Source organism: Electrona antarctica (genome assembly GCF_951216825.1).
Source record: "Electrona antarctica genome assembly, chromosome: 2".
Taxonomy (NCBI): Eukaryota; Metazoa; Chordata; class Actinopteri; order Myctophiformes; family Myctophidae; genus Electrona; species Electrona antarctica.
The window spans coordinates 19,170,462-19,188,373 of record NC_136807.1 but is presented as its reverse complement, the minus strand read 5'-3'; the positions used below and the strand labels follow the sequence as shown (position 1 = coordinate 19,188,373).

Sequence of the window (17,912 nt, the reverse complement as noted above, 5' to 3'; positions counted from 1 at the left end):
GGGCTGGCTCCACTTGGATTTCATTTCCCGGGGAACATTTTCTCTTTGACGCAATTGGTCAGAGCTACTGTCAGTCAAAAGTCTCAAGCATTGAACGTCACTGTACCAAAGCCCGCCTATATTGCATACCGTGTCCCGATTGGTCCGACCTGTTCTCTGCTGTAGGAAAGAGGCGTGCTACTGAGCCTCGCCAGACCGTAATCCGCTGGTAGGCAACTTTTTTTTGCCAACGGCTGATTCGGTCTGGTTTATTAACCAGGCTAGGAGTCTGGGGCATTAAAGGGTGGATAGAGGGAGGAGAAGAAATGTGAACGATCAGGGGAGGGTAGAAGGGACAGTATAGGCTGCATGGGACCTGGGAGAGGGTGGAAGGGACAGGGGGTAGGCTGCATGGGACCTGGGAGAGGGTGGAAGGGACAGTATAGGCTGCATGGGACCTGGGAGAGGGTGGAAGGGACAGGGGGTAGGCTGCATGGGACCTGGGAGAGGGTAGAAGGGACAGTATAGGCTGCATGGGACCTGGGAGAGGGTAGAAGGGACAGTATAGGCTGCATGGGACCTGGGAGAGGGTGGAAGGGACAGGGGGTAGGCTGCATGGGACCTGGGAGAGGGTAGAAGGGACAGTATAGGCTGCATGGGACCTGGGGGAGGGTGGAAGGGACAGGGGGTAGGCTGCATGGGACCTGGGAGAGGGTAGAAGGGACAGTATAGGCTGCATGGGACCTGGGGGAGGGTATAAGGGACAGGGGGTATAGGCTGCATGGGACCTGGGGGAGGGTGGAAGGGACAGGGGGTATAGGCTGTATGGGACCTGGGAGAGGGTGGAAGGGACAGGGGGTATAGGCTACATGGGACCTGGGAGAGGGTGGAAGGGACAGTGGGTAGGCTGCATGGGACCTGGGAGAGCAGGAGAGGGTGGAAGGGACAGGGGGTAGGCTGTATGGGACCTGGGGGAGGGTATAAGGGACAGGGGGTAGGCTGCATGGGACCTGGGGGAGCAGGAGAGGGTGGAAGGGACAGTGGGTAGGCTGCATGGGACCTGGGAGAGCAGGCTTCTATTAATTAACCACTTGATGAGAGCTGACAGCACGTGTGCTGCTATCAAATAATGAGGTTAGGATTGGCCAATGGTTCCAGGGCACAAAACCTGATTAACACTAATCCTGGCTTAAGTCAATTAACAATGCCTACTCAGGGAATCATGCAAATGAGGCGCCTTTGTCGGGACGGCCGAGAGCGTGGAGGGAGAAAACAGAACTCAGCATTCAGGCATGTCAAACACAGCTAGGACACGGCTGACCGCCAGAGGACACTGGTATCGCTCATCGCGAGAAAGAATTAGCCTCGCTAGTAGCGGTCAAGCAGAACGCTACGAAAACACGATCCAATGAGTTGACGTCGTTGCTGCCCCCCTGCAAATGGCCCCTGCTGTTTGATATAACACCATGCATCAACCTTTGAACTTCTCTCAACCCTTGACCTCAGCGCACTGAGGGGGAGCAGATAAACATGTATGACACACACACACACACACACACGCGAAGATATAGACATGGAGCATGTATGCTGAGAAACACACACAGACAAGCATCACTTCACCTCTGACCCTGGGCAGGAAATAGTACACTCACGCACGCACGCACGCACGCACGCACGCACGCACGCACGCACGCACGCACGCACGCAGTCTCACACACACACACACACACACACACACACACACAGAGTGAGGTGCGTGGAATGGGATGAGAGAGGCCTCTCCCGAATGGGAAGCTAAATGGCATCATCAATAACAGAAGACGTGCGTATTGACAGGGGCATTTATCCTGATTTGTGCACGTGCCAATAACAAGTGATGCTGTCAGACCATCCGCTGAGGAACTCAAACTGAGTCCAGCGGCTCCAGCCTCAGAGCACCTGAGTGAGGAAGCTGTTCCGCATTGATCCCCTTGTCCTCGGCCCCCCTGTTGCTGCCCAACTGACCTCTATTGTAGCGCTAACATCCCAGATAAAGGATGATGGACGATCCATCAAGGACAGTGTCTCCCCTCCGACTGCTCGCGGGCCATCCCGGAGATGTTTGTTAAGGTTCTGTCACAAATGGACAGATGTCCCCCCCCTACACACACACACAGTCACACACAGTCACACACACACCCGATGCAGGTGTTCATTGCGCGTCTCTGCCGGTGACACGGGCCGCGGTACATGGCTCTCTCTAACACGCCTGAGAGAGCGCCATTGTCTGGGCCGCGTCCCCCGCAGAGACGCCATGCGTGGATGTGATGGTTTGCCTGGCATACGGAGCGGCCGTCTGCATTGTCACATGTGCCATGTAGCGGAAACCCTCCACTGACCCTGAACCCAAACAAGAAGATAAACTCAAGCTGGCTGCATGTTTTGCAGCACCACATGGCTCACAACACCCAACCATCGGTGCAAGCGGGTTATCGATCGAGGGGAACTTATCAAGGAATGATATGTAATAAAATCCCAGTGTTAATTTAACCAAATAGACAAGGTTTAATTTATGCACTCTGAGTTTATACAAATGCAGATGGCCAGGCCGGGTGTTTTTGAGGGACGCTAGCCCCTCCTATGTCCAGCTTTGAGGGTGTGTGTAAACAAAAACATTGTCCTAACACAAACATTGAATGCCATTGATAATGAATGGCCAGCTTTGAGCGTTTGTCCCAACACAAACATTACATGCCATTGCTGAAAGGTCAGTTTTGAGCGTTTGTCCCAGCACAAACATTAAATGCCATTGACAATGAATGGCCAGCTTTGAGTGTTTGTGTAAACACAAACATTGCGAAAACACAAACATTGCAGACGAAGGTGAGGATGCAAATTCTGATTGGCCGGAATAAGATGATGTATGATGATGATGTACGATGATAAGAGCGCCCCTCAATTCACACGGGAGTGATTTTATTCATATTATACTGTATATGTTTTTATCTTGCTTAAACTGATCTGTCTATCCATCTATTAACCCTGAGGATATTACAGTTTATACTGTGGTACAGAGAAAGACGTTCAGAGGGAAGCAGGGTATAAATAAACTATTCTGCATTGGAGTGTTTTGAACCTCAGTTGTGTGAAAATGGGTGAGTGTGGTATAAGACGTGAGAGTGATCGAAAAGACTAGAGGTTTTCTCTCAAACCAAATCCAACACATTCCAGTGATTGCTCTGCCCTCCTTGAATGCAGCCACTTGAATGTGGTCCCACCGCTGCAACAGCGGGGAATCGAGTTAAGAGAAGCCTTTGTCCGAGTGTCACTGGCAGTCTGTGATTAGCAAGAAAAGCAGAGACGAGGGGTCAGTGTTCAAACCCCTTGTCTTGTCCCCTTTCTGCCTTAAAACAGCTGCAAGCTAACAGGACTGACCCCGGGGTCAGTGCCGTGTCAGAGGGGAGTGATGGGGCAGCGGTCATTGAATTTGAGGCAGCCGGAAACCCCTCGTCCACTCAGCCATGACCACACCACAACTAACAAACACAGGAGGGAGAAGGAGGGCTAGCCAAAAAAGTGCGGATCTATTGTCCCTGTGCAATTTAACTTTGTTTTGCTCACCTATTGTTGACTATTCTTTTAGCCTGAGCCAAACCGACACTTCCCCCTTTCTGTACTGCTGTGCAGGATCGTTTTTGTCCCCATTGTAGGATACTAGGGTGACAAAAGCATTCCACGCCTCAGGTCTCTTCCTGTACGCTCTAAATTAGATAGTCTAAAAGAGAGCTAGGGATTTTTAAAGGGTCAGCTAGGAGAGAGAGGGGGGGGGGAGAGATAAACAAAAAGATGGCTGTTAAAAGAGTATTAATGTGGCTTTGTTCTCATTAATCACATCCTACCCGCGCCGCTCATTTCCGAACGACTCCTTGGCCCCTCCGCACGCACGCACGCACGCACGCACGCACGCACGCACGCACGCACGCACGCACGCACGCACGCACGCACACTGCATTAGTGTCTGAGTGAGCGGGCTGGCTGTGAGCCAATCCAATCTGCTCCTTGTCTGAGGTGTAAACAGTGAAGCTGGAAAACAAAGGGCTCTCCAGGAAACACTGCCGCTCTAGTGGAGTTTCTTATGTCTCCCAGTGAGCCTGGCTATCAGCCACCCAGCGCTGCTGTGGCCCATTAGCACATGGAACCGTGTGTCATATGCACCCAGGCCCTGCCATATGATGAGGCGATGTCAGCCAGTCTGAGCCCGTGCGAGGTGTGAATGAATCCCATTTCCCTCCCCTCTTTGATAACCGCTGAACCAATTTCCTACCAATCTCCTCAAACCTGCCTAAACAAAGGTTGGGGGACGGCGGTTGGAGGGAGTATAGGTTGGTGCGTGGGTGGGTGGGTGGGTGGGGGTCCTCTGGCGTCACAGAAAAGCATACATTCAAAAGAGGAAAAAAAAGAAAGAATGAATCCAAGCATGGATTTCAAATTTCACAGCTGAGCACTTGGAAGAAATTGCCAGGCTTGAAAAAAATAATAAAAATAAGGTCTTGTGATGATCTGTGAGGTGTGATGTCGCCGTTCTATGCATAGGGCACGGATAAGGAGGGGCGGGGGGCGGTTCATGTTCAGTGTGTGTTGGAGAATGACAGCCGCACATGGTTGAACGGCTCTATAGGGGGAAGGCCGTCTGTCTGTGAAAGACGAGTCCGGCTTTTATGAGCCGGCTTAGTATCCCCTCGGCTGGTCATGCTAGTGAGAACGTCACACTTATCCTCACAGAACACTGGGCATTAGAGAGAGATGCCCTTTCACTAGAAGAAGAAAGAAATCAGTCTGGTTTAGGTCTGTTACGTGAACCACTTGTGCTAGAGTCATAAAACATTTGCAAAACCATTAAAGTCACATTTTAAAATCAACACCTGGCTCTTGAGTTAGTTGAGAATACATTAACACCAAGGGGAAAAAAAAGAGGAGAAAAAAAAACATTCATTCGCCACACAAATCAAGAACCTTTTTTCCACCTAACCGACACACTCCCCTCCCACTCTCTCTCTCTCTCTCTGTTGGGGAAAAAAATGCCTTTTTGAATGATACTGAGGCCACTCCACAGGTGTCACTTCAAAAATCCCTCAGATGTGAAATCCTGATTGTTCCCAATGAATAATACATTACAGCTACCGCTGACCAAAGCGGCCCGGCAATAATGCAGCCACTGATTCTCAGCCGTGTGTGATGAGTGCTCACTCCACTGCTGAGAGCCAGCGCCCATCATACCCCGTAGCACACAATGGCAACGAGGACGGATTCATCCAAACGTTGATAATCCACCCCGAAAGACCCGCCTTTGATTGAGCATGGTGTGTGTGTGTGCATGTGCGTAGCCTATATGTGTGAAGCGCATTGTTATTTATCCACGCTGCTGCATTGTGTTGATAAACCAACAACAAAGACATTTTGTGAGCAGCTTGCTGCACGGTGTGGGTTTGAGCCAGAGTGAGAGATGCCCTCATACACCTCCTCTAAACACGTAGACACACACCGCGCTCTCTCGCACAGTGACGCACACACACACATCTGCATAACCTGTAGTAACCGTAACCCGTATAGTTGCATGCCGGTGAAAAATGTAAATAGCCGATCAGAGCTGAACATTGTAAACCTTGTACGTCTGCAATATTCTGTGCATGACATGATGCACAATAGCGTATATAAATCAGGCTTCATAGACCATCTCCTTCTCAGATGTTGAGAGACGGTGTGTGTGTGTGTGTGCCTGTGTGTGTGTGTGTGTGTGTGTGTGTGTGTGTGTGTGTGTGTGTGTGCCTGTGTGCCTGTGTGCGTGTGTGCGTGCGCTGAGACAGAGAGAGAGACTCCAGCCAGTGGGGACGAGGCCCATGCAGCGCTCATGCAGAACCGACACACTGAATTTGCAAGAGCTGGCAAGGGCACCAGTGGTTTAGTTGTGCTATAGCCATCTGGCATTCCTATACAAATAACATGCTCTCTACCTGTTCGATTTTTAGCCTTGGTTGGAAGTGCTGTGGACTGCAGAATGCACTGGGGGTATCCGACTGCATAGACTACATCTTATACTGTAGAGCAGTGGTTCCCAAAGTGGGGTACCCCCAGGGGTCCTTGAGTGAGTTCCAGGGGCTCTCCAGCTTGGAAACAAATGGACCCTTATGGGTCTGTAACTCTAAGAGTGCGGGTCCATTTGGTTCCATTTGTATACTCTCAGAGTTAAATTAACATTGATTTTACAATATAAATTGGGGGTCCCAGAGGTATCCCAGAGGTGTTATACTGTAGAGAGCATATAGTCCCAGTGTTATACTGTAGAGAGCATATAGTCCTAGTGTTATACTGTAGAGAGCATATAGTCCCAGTGTTATACTGTAGAGAGCATATAGTCCTAGTGTTATACTGTAGAGAGCATATAGTCCTAGTGTTATACTGTAGAGAGCATATAGTCCTAGTGTTATACTGTAGAGAGCATATAGTCCTAGTGTTATACTGTAGAGAGCATATAGTCCCAGTGTTATACTGTAGAGAGCATATAGTCCCAGTGTTTAGAGAGCATATAGTCCTAGTGTTATACTGTAAAGAGCATATAGTCCTAGTGTTATACTGTAAAGAGCATATAGTCCTAGTGTTATACTGTAGAGAGCATATAGTCCTAGTGTTATACTGTAAAGAGCATATAGTCCCAGTGTTATACTGTAGAGAGCATATAGTCCCAGTGTTTAGAGAGCATATAGTCCCAGTGTTATACTGTAAAGAGCATATAGTCCTAGTGTTATACTGTAGAGACCATATAGTCCCAGTGTTATACTGTAGAGAGCATATAGTCCTAGTGTTATACTGTAGAGAGCATATAGTCCTAGTGTTATACTGTAGAGAGCATATAGTCCTAGTGTTATACTGTAGAGAGCATATAGTCCTAGTGTTATACTGTAGAGAGCATATAGTCCTAGTGTTATACTGTAGAGAGCATATAGTCCTAGTGTTATACTGTAGAGAGCATATAGTCCTAGTGTTATACTGTAGAGAGCATATAGTCCCAGTGTTTAGAGAGCATATAGTCCTAGTGTTATACTGTAGAGAGCATATAGTCCCAGTGTTATACTGTAGAGAGCATATAGTCCTAGTGTTATACTGTAGAGAGCATATAGTCCTAGTGTTATACTGTAGAGAGCATATAGTCCTAGTGTTATACTGTAGAGAGCATATGTGACCAGATTTGACTGAGAGACTGCCATCGCGCAAATTACAGCTTTTCACCAGAGGAGAAAAACTTTATTTATTTATTTATTTTCCCAAAATGAGTTAATAGCACAGGCAGACTCTTCACATACTAGAGCATGTCTGAAATAAGTGTCAGAGATGAAATCGACATGTAAATATGAAATAAATGCTTAAACATGTAGATAGGTGTAATGTTAGAGACCACAGAAGTGAACCTTTCAAGCCTGTTTTCTCAACTCGCTGTTTTCTGCAAGACATTACTCTATAAGCCATATCTCCAAAACTGGTGGGTCAAACTGAACAACCAATATGTCAATTTGAAGCTATGATTCCCTGTTTTCATATGACATGAAAAAACGAAAATTCAAAAAAATCCAATGGCAGTCCCTCAGTCAAATTTAGTCACATATAGTCCCAGTGTTATACTGTAGAGAGCATATAGTCCCAGTGTTATACTGTAGAGACCATATAGTCCTAGTGTTATACTGTAGAGAGCATATAGTCCCAGTGTTATACTGTAGAGAGCATATAGTCCCAGTGTTATACTGTAGAGACCATATATTCCCAGTGTTATACTGTAGAGAGCATATAGTCCTAGTGTTATACTGTAGAGAGCATATAGTCCCAGTGTTATACTGTAGAGACCATATATTCCTAGTGTTATACTGTAGAGAGCATATAGTCCCAGTGTTATACTGTAGAGAGCATATAGTCCTAGTGTTATACTGTAGAGAGCATATAGTCCCAGTGTTATACTGTAGAGAGCATATAGTCCCAGTGTTATACTGTAGAGAGCATATAGTCCCAGTGTTATACTGTAGAGAGCATATAGTCCCAGTGTTATACTGTAGAGAGCATATAGTCCCAGTGTTATACTGTAGAGAGCATATAGTCCCAGTGTAGGCCACAATGTAACATCCTAAATCAGGACTGGATAAATTAACACTGAGGTTTTCACAGTGTGCTTTGTTACAGCAGCACCTACTACATGTACAATTCCCTTTGAAACGCACAGGCCTTTGATGCAATATTAAACAAGGAAAGGTGTTTCGGGAATGTAAGACATTTCAAGAGCTTTCACGTGACACATACCAGGGGAGCGCAAGAGAGAGAGCGAGAGAGAGAGAGAGAGAGAGAGAGAGAGAGAGCGAGAGAGAGAGAGAGAGAGAGTGCGTGCGTGCATGTGTAAGAGGGAGAGAGAGAGAGAGAGAGAGAGAGGGCAACCATATGTCTAGGAGACAACTCCGCTGAATCTCCTAAAACCGTTCTGACCTTTCCCTCTCCGCTGCTGCAGTGGCCCTGGGCTCTGCTTCCCAAGCACCCAAATCACAGGATTAATGGAGCTCATAGCTGAAGTTCAGGAGCAGGACTACACCTCCAGCGCAGCTACCTCCACCTCAAGCCAGCTCCAATCGGGTCACCTCCACCTGTTTATAAAAAGCCCATCCAACCCACGGTTCTCCCTCTGTTCTCGCTTTCGTCATCCCTCCCCTCCACCCTAATTCTCATCCTACTCCCTCTAACATCTCCTTTAACAGGTCCCTAAGGGGGGTTCGTTGTGCCCGGGAGCTCGGCTCCACCTCCACCTCGGCTTAAATTACCCGATGTCCAGCTGGATGGCCAGATCACCCGTCGTGGGTCATCTTCGTTCTGTTCATTATTTGTTTCCTTCATCGTTTCATGCATCTTTCGTTAATAAGATCTGTTAAACGTCCTCATTTGGTCCTTGATAGTGAATTGGTCTAAACATAGCACTGCACACAGACACAGACACTATTATGACACACAAAGTCATACAAATGTACGATGCACCGTGCGACACAACGGACACGTTTCCTGATCCGGCAGCAATGCAAAACGTCGGCATGGCACCTGAACAACAAGAGCGGCACGAACGCAAAAAACACGCCTTCGCGTCACTCAGCCGTGTCAAGTGGAGATGGTGGATAGAGAGGGAAAGAGCGAGGCAGTGCAACAGACACAGATGTCTGAAGATCCATCTTGTGACGAGAACCTGCTGCTGTGCATTTCTGGCCTGTCGGCGATGATGCAGCACCCTATAGCAAAGTGTGTACACTCACACACAAACACACAAACACAGACACACACACACACTCGCACAACGCTGGTGGAGAAAAGAAGTCAGTGAGCCAGGTCTTTTCATCAGTTCCAGTGCAGTGCCTCACATTGAGCCAATCGTAGCACATCATTAATATGAGGATGCCACTGTCATTACATCTACAAAACAAAAGCGCCGTTTAAGATGCGGATCGAATGTGAAACAGGGAGCAGGGAGGGGGGGGTGCTCTGAAAGGGGGGTGTGCGGTGGTGATTGAGTGATGGTGTGTGTGCGTGGGCTGTGGGAGTGTGCTTTTTTTCCACTTTGTGCGAGAGAGAGAAAGAGAGAGAGAGAGAAAGAGATGATGAAGGGTAGGAGAGAACACAAAGTCAGCTTCTTTTCAGAGAGATGCGTGCATGCTAAAAGGGAACAAGCAAGCGTATTGAATGGGCTCAAAGAGTTTGAAGTCCAATTGAAGAGGGTCTATGCATATGCAGTAGGTGTAAACTATATACTGTGTGTGTGCGAGTGCGTGTGCGTGTGTGTGTGTGTGTGTGTGTGTGTGTGTGTGTGTGTACGAGAGATAGAGATAAAAGAGAGAAAGGCTACATGAAAAGCCTCCAAAAGCCATATGGACACGCCATTCAAATACTGAACGTGCGACTGGCGTTTTTCATGTGTGTAATTATAGTTTTTGTGTGAGTGTACTTGTGAATGCAAGTGCCAGTACAGCATTTCTGTGCCTATGCAAATAAGAACTGAGCGACTGTGTGTATTTAGTGTGTGCGTGTGCGTGTGCGTGTGCGTGTGTGTGTGTGTGTGTGTGATGTGTGCGTGTGCGTGTGCGTGTGCGTATGCCACACATCCCACATGTTCCTCTCTCCTGCCACAACACACAGATGGGTGTGATGGAGGCTTGGAGAGCTGCTGCAGACAGCCAAGAGCCTGGAGTGTGTGCTCACTCAGCCCCGCACCAAACGCTACTCTCTTCTCCAGTGCCCCCCACTCCCTCCTTCCTACTGTGCCACACACAGAGGGCCACATTGTTATTCGGTGTAGGAAACACAAGCGGAGCCAAAACCCATGGTGTGGTGTCGCTGTGCTGTTAGCTATAGGATATGTGCTCTGCGTGCTCTGCTCTCCCGCTGCGTCTCACATCGTCATGTGCTCGGCCTACGGCGGGCTGCAGGAGAAGAGCAGCTCAGATCAGAGGGACCTCATGATGTTGTCCTGGAGCTGGAGTTACATAAATAACATTGCTTTATCGCCACGTAATATCCGTCTGGAACGATGTTCAGAGAGTCTGGAATGTTCGTGTGAATGTTCTCATGACAAAAACAAGAGTTTGAATTAATGGAAATTAATCCTAATGAATTGCCAGCTGTAGGGAATGGCTTTAAAATGACGCGATGTTGCCTGCGTGAAACAAGGGAGTGTGCCAAGACCCTATTTATAAAATGTTGTGAACCTCCAATATGTAATGAGTCTAATGCTCAACATATTTCATATACGTGTAACATAAACACATATACGTGTTTGTTTGTGTCTCTGTGTATGTGAGCTGTCAAATATTATATGTAGAGTACAGAGAAGCTTACAAACTAAGCCCGACAGTTGGTCACAAGTCACAACAATATCACAAAGTATCTCCTGTTCAATATTGCCGCTCTAAAACACAATTCATACTTTATGTTGTGCAGCACCTTCCCTGGACAGCTCCATCTACATCAGTAACAGTGAATAAAACAAGAAAGCCGAGACCCGTGACTCGTGAATCCATCAGGTTCCTGTTGGAGCCGTCTATACACCAACAATGATGACAACAATGAATGCTTGCAGTGCTCAGAACAATGTGATTGAATACCCTGGAGAACTTTCAGGGAATATGAGATCATTTTCTTCTGTCAGAAAAGTTATAATAATCCCTATAAAATAGGGATTGTGTGAGAGCTCAGACATATGGTATACATTTCATAAGTCCACAAAGGCAGTCAATGACGTCAGTCTGCTGGTTGGTTCTCTTGATGAAACCGTAGTTTATGAGTTTAGTATTAGTTTAGTATTAGTATCTCACTGTGAAACCTGATTTACTCATTTACATAGTATAGTCAGGGAACCAGGATAAGAAAATGACCCAGCTGGCTGCTTCTCACTTCGTCACATGCCTGTGACTGTCAAGTAGCACCCAACATCATCACATCACGCGCAAGCATGTGTTTGTTGTATGCATTAACCCATACACACATACACATACACGTACACATACAAATGTGCATGGGTGTTAGTGTGAGTGTGCGTGCGTGAGAGAGAGAGAGAGAGAGAGAGAGAGAGAGAGAGACAGAGAGAGAGAGAGAGAGAGAGAGAGAGAGAGAGAGAGAGAGAGAGACGTCTTCAGGCTGTATAACTAGCGTCAATTACCAACGTCATTTCTCCAGATGACTAGGAGTCATGAGCTTCACAACAAAAGCTGTTTATATCTGCGCAATTTGTTTGAATGGCGAAATAATCACGAGTGAAACCAAATCAAAGTTCAAAAAGAAAAAAGAATATCACAGATATGCACAGCAACACGACATAATTTGAATGCCCGAAAACACAAATTCACCTTTCACGCCCTGCTGATGTTTAACCACATTAACTAAAGCTCACAAGTCACAACCCGTCACAATGCAATGGATTGTGAACTTGTAGTTCAGCCATTTCACTAGCTGCCTGCCTGCCTTCCTTCATTTCTTCTATCCATGTATCCACCCAACCACCCACCCACCCACCCACCCACCCACCCATCCATCCACCCATCCATCCATCCATCCATCCATCCATCCATCCATCCATCCATCCATCCATCCATCCATCCACCCACCCACCCATCCATCCATCCATCCATCCATCCATCCACTGTGGTGTCTAACCTGTGAGGCCTGGCCAGGCGGTTGTTGAGTGTGTTAAAAGCAGAGATAAGGGGGAGAGGACGGCCATCTATCACCCAACGCTGACAGCCCAGCAAGCCGTCTGTCTCTGGGGCCAGTGCGCTGGCACGCTCCCCTGCTGCTCCTCCCCTCTCCTCCCCTCTCCTCTACCCTGTCGCCCTTCTCTCCTCTCCTCAGCTCTCTCTCTTTCTGTCGGTTCCATCAATGGCTACACTCCCTCCCCCCATCACACACATACACACACACACACACATACACGCGCCCCCCGCCATGCTATGTCACTTCATTAGAAGTGTGGAAGGGTGACCTTGCACTCTCTCTCTTTTTTCCTTACAGCTACACACACACACTTCTAGCTGTCCCTATTTCCCTCATCACTCTTCCTCTCTCCTTCCTCCTCCTCCTCCTCCTCCGCCAGCCAGCCAGCCAGGCAGCCAGCTAGCCAGCCAGCGAGCGGATGCCCTTCATTCTTCTTTCCCACTCTCTCCCACTCTCTCTCTATCATCTGTGCCCACTCTTTTTCTACTTTCTCATTTACGTTCCTTCTATCCTCCTGCCCTCATTGCTCCCCTTCATTATCGGACGATGTGACAACTTCCCCCGCTGTGCCACCCAGGTTATATATAGCGAGGGTGGTGAGAGTTGGAATGACATACTGTAGGCCCGTGCTTCGCCCAACATTGAACACGCACGCGCGCAGGCAGCACAACTTTGAAGTCGTTTACGAATGCTGTGTGCTCACTTCTCTGATGTGTGCCATTGAACTGTTGCATGCGAGTTGAGTAAGCAGTCCTTTTATGTCTATGTGTGTGTGTGCGTGTGTGCGTGTGTGCGTGTGTGCGTGTGTGCGTGTGTGTGTGTGCGTGGGTGTGTGGGTGCGCGCGTGCGTGCGTGCGTGCGTGCGTGCGTGCGTGCGTGCGTGCGTGCGTGCGTGCGTGCGTGCATCATGAATGCCTACCTGTCTCGTAGACATCACATAGAGGAAGGTGCGGTCCAGGGAGAAGGCCATGTCTCGGAGGATCGGGCTTCCATCCTTGTTGATCAACATGGTCTCATACTGGACACCACCGTATGGAGGCCCGTCCGCACGGATCTGAGGAGCACACAGGAACACACACATGCTGTCATGAGTACAGAATGAGGAGCACACAGGAACACACACATGCTGTCATGAGTACAGAATGAGGAGCATACTGTCTAAGATAGAGCATAAAAAGAAGACTGGGAAAAACGGTTAAGAAACCAGACCTGGGGCAGTGATACAGGATATTTGCATAGAGATCTTAGCGTGCTGTTTTTCTCCTGCTTGGAAAATTAAGATAGGTCACGGTGGTTTCACTTTCAGTCAAGATTTATTGCAGGGAAATCCCCTCCCCATTCATCTGGAACCCTGAGCAAGATAAAAGCAATTTCTAAGAATTATTTGTAAAAACACCATTTGACCCAGGCTTGTTTAAACACCGTACATCTATTTAACTCTCCCATTTCACCCACAAGTGATGGATACCCTCATTAAATCTTTGAACTTGAAGCCAAGACCACCGAGCTAAAACGGTAAAAAAAAAGAGGTAAAACACTCCCAATACTTTATATGATGCATACGACCTCCCTGACCCAGACAAACCAGTGACAGCTCTCCTTCTCATCTTTATGCAGACAATGGGCTCCATCGTACGCCATTCTTTATCCGCAAGTAATACACATTTTCCGTGAATTACGCATTTAGGAGCTTCCACTGTGCGTAAACGTTATCTTACGGCCACACAACGCACTATTCAATTTGCCGACACCTATATCTGCAGGCGTGTCGATGTGCTTTCCCTATATTTGCTATCGTATGCACACAGGTTTAGGACAACGGAAAGTACCTTTTCAAACCACCCGTAATGTGAATCTGTTTGATAAAAGAATGCGCTCCTCAGATGGTGCGACCTGAGTTGGAGCTGCCTCAGCTTGACGTATGCATGTTGCAAAACATTCACAGCTCAGAGGTCTCGTTCTGTCTTAATTCTGTGATTGTAATTTCCCTCTAATCAGCAGAGTGACAATTCCTTGTGCTCATTGTGTTTAATTGTCTAGTCAAAGAAGTTATTAGATTTGTACCAAGGCACCTCATTACCCCATTACGCAGCAAATATGTAATGGATTTAAAATAATGTAAAATTCCCCATAATCAGTAACACGTAGCTAAGTTGTGTCAACCACATGAATGGCAATTAAATGCTAGATGGGTCTCATTTCCAATGTGATTTCGCCATAGTTCAGTGCAAGTCTATTTAATTAATCCGATTTCCCGAACTTCCGTTTTCGCTTGATACCGTTTCATAGAGAGGCAGTAACCTTGCGATCTATATACCAAATGAAAGACCGAAATTTACAGATTACACAGCACTTTGAATATTTAAAAATGGTCCAGATTTGAGCGAGCTGTGAGTCAATTAAATGACGTGTGTTTTGTGGTGCATTTCCGTTGTTCCCACACATGTCACCACAGGCTGTCCCCTCCACACACACGCGTGGGATGATGCCTCTATCATCTGGTCATCCCTCCCTCCATCTCTCCCATGCATCCATCCCTCCCTCCATCTCTCCACCCATGCATCCATCCGTCCCTCCACCCATCCCTCCCTCCCTCCCCACCTCCCTCCTCCCACCCATCCATTCATCTGTCTGTTCAGCCAGTGACAGCACCAAAGAGCATCCCTAGATTAGTTATATACCACATCAGCGAGGGGAAAGCCAAGGTCGGGTGTCTATCAAAAAAAGATCTACTGGGAGTGTGCACGTGTGTGTGTGTGTGTGTGTGTGTGTGTGTGTGTGTGTGTGTGTGTGTGTGTGTGTGTGTGTGTGTGTGTGTGCGTGCGTGCGTGCGTGCGTGCGTGCGTGCGTGCGTGCATGCGTGCGTGCGTGCGTGCGTGCGTGCGTGCGTGCGTGCGTGCGTGCGTGGACGCCCGCGCACAACACAATGTATGCAAGGGAATGTGCGCGGCAACTTTCAGCACGTGTGCGTGCATCTGTACGCATGTGTCAAGCTGTGGCGGGATGGAGGTGAAGTGGGTTCACGCAGAAAGGCCGTCTGGAGCTTCAAAGCTACAGTTTTGCTGCCAAGACCCTGACTGTGGGCAGCACGGCCCTCAAGCAAACTTCAGCCTGGTTTCTACCTGGTTGTGCACTAATGTGGTGCACCGAAAATAGCCGCTCTACAAGCTCACAACATGTCTGTTTAATGAAAGGGCTGTAGGTGCTGCAGCACAGGGCACCAACCTTGGGGGGGTTTGGGGGGGGGGTCAAGAGCACCGAAATTTAGAAGCAAAGGCTGCTGAAGGAGCGCTAAAACGGTAAAGCGTCAACTTTCTGCGCTGCAACAATCCCGGGGGAAACCACAGCGGGCTTGTTTGGCATTTCCGGTGCATGACACGGTGCACAAGCAAGCATAAATCAGGCAACACAGAGGAGAGGACATGTTACGTGAAAACCATTATGGAGGACAGATGAGCGAGAGAGACAAGCTGTGGGGGTGGAGGGGGGTGGACGTAAGCCTCCGTCTGGTTACTGACGCTGCAGTGCGGAGGGAGACCTATAAACAAACATGCGCCCATAAAGCATGTCGGCAATCGGCCAGACCAGATGCGCGCACTGCGCTGTTCAGTGCGATGTGTGCTTGTATTATACGGAGTGTCTGCACGGTTATGTGTCCGTGTTCTTTTGTGGATGCCTGTGTGTGTGTGCGTGTGTGTGTGTATGTCCATAGGGACAGTGTGTCATGGTGTGATATGTGTCCTAGCAGGGCAGCCAGATAACCTGACCTTCCCCCTTGCAGGCCTGCACTTCATCTGAATCAGATCGCTATCACGCACACTCACAAACGTAACTGCCACCCAGGGGCCTATGAACTGAAACACACACACACACACACACACACACACACACACACACACACACACACACACACACACACACACACACACACACACACACACACACACACACACACACACACACACACACACACACACACACACACACACACACACACACACACACACACACACACACACACACACACACACACACACACTTTCCCTTTGAGAGTGGGCCAGACTTTAGTTTTAGTTTTTTGTTTCAGCTTACTAACACATTTCACCCTTGCACTTAAAAAAGAAACACCCCTAAACACACACATACAAACCAGTCAGGTAAATACATTTGATATGAGGCTATGATAAACACAAAGAGATGCTACAATACTTTTCTACAGAAGACTCTCTCTACGTCTCTGAAAACCCAAGATAATGGAATCCACATTAATGACCCCATCTCCCCCACATCCGCACACACACACACACACACACACACACACACACACACACACACACACACACACACACACACACACACACACACACACACACACACACACACACACACACACACACACACACACACACACACACACACACACACACAGCTGCTTTCCATATTAAGGAGATGTTTGCAACAGAAGCCGAAAAACTCTGCAAGCACAAACGTACACACATTCGTGAGGAGGAGTGTGCGTGCGTGCGAGGCGGGGTAGTAGAACATCTCCCAGGGCTCTGTGAAGTATTTCGCCAGCTTGGCTTTGGGTGGGCAAGTGAGAGAGAGAGAGAGAGAGAGAGAGAGAGAGAGAGAGAGAGAGAGAGAGAAGAAAGAAAGAAGGAAAAGAAAAAAGAAAACCTCTGGCAAATAAAATAAATCAAAGCTTCAGATTCAGATACCTCTTGGACCTAGTACTGTTCTGTAAAAACAAAAAACACTTCACACCACTGCTCTCTCAATCGCTCCCACACATACAGTACACAGCAAACAGCCGGCGGCATCTCCACTCACACCACAACATAATTCACCTCGGCTTTGAAACATCCATTTCCTCTGTCTCGTCTTATTTCAACCCTTAGCCCGCCCTATCAAACGCTCGCACTCATAGGTCCCCCTTTGTGCCTCCCTCTGACCCTGCATTATTTATCAGGCTGACGGGGGAGTGGGGTGGGGTGGAGCTGCTAACAGGTTGGATTCCTAACCTCGGGCCCCTTGGAGAGTATTACTGCCCCTCTATTTCAGGAGGACCCCATGCACCCGAGGAGCCTGGCCCCACCCATTTAAACACCACAGCCATTAGCTCCCTCTCCTCCGTCTCACCAGTGGCTCCCAGGGAGTGGAAAGTGAGGAAAGGGGAAGATGGATGATCTTGTACGTGTAACGTGTACCTCGGGGCGGCCGGGTCACACTGTACTTACTGTTCCAGTGGAAAATCAGATACACCTTGAACCTGGGAAAAGCTGATGAGGAACAAACAGGACTCGGATTCAAATTCACAACGCTCCATTTCTACTCGGATGAGGACTGGAGAAGACCTTCCTGATTTCAGCCAGGGTTCAAGTTTGTGTTTACAGAAGGAAAGAAAAAGAAAAGAAAAAGAAACTTAGAAAACCCAATCATGGCATAAATGGCAGTATTTTCTATACTGAAGATGGAGCCTCTTTATCAACCTACACAACGGAGCTGCAGATCAGCAATAGTGCCATGTTTTCAAAAAACTCAGTCAAGAACTCGAATAAGTCTTCTGCCTCAAATTCTACATGCACTATCTGCATGCAGCAGTGGTGAGGTGGTGGAGCAAGGTGGGGAGGGAGGAGCGGTATCACAGCATGGGCTTCAGAGGCTGCCCTCCAGGTTCT

The 17,912-nt window shown here is 48.1% G+C and overlaps 1 protein-coding gene across 1 annotated transcript in view; it reads right to left on the bottom strand.

Moving 5' to 3' along the window:
* The window catches only part of plxna2 (plexin A2), a gene marked incomplete at its 5' end in the record, with an annotated part of 219,011 nt that overhangs the window by 136,169 nt on the left and 64,930 nt on the right, over nucleotides 1-17,912 (bottom strand). Inside the window, one exon of the mRNA XM_079514160.1 lies at nucleotides 13,154-13,288. Coding sequence (XP_079370286.1) covers nucleotides 13,154-13,288 — 135 coding nt within the window. The remainder of the gene's footprint in view (nucleotides 1-13,153; nucleotides 13,289-17,912) is intronic.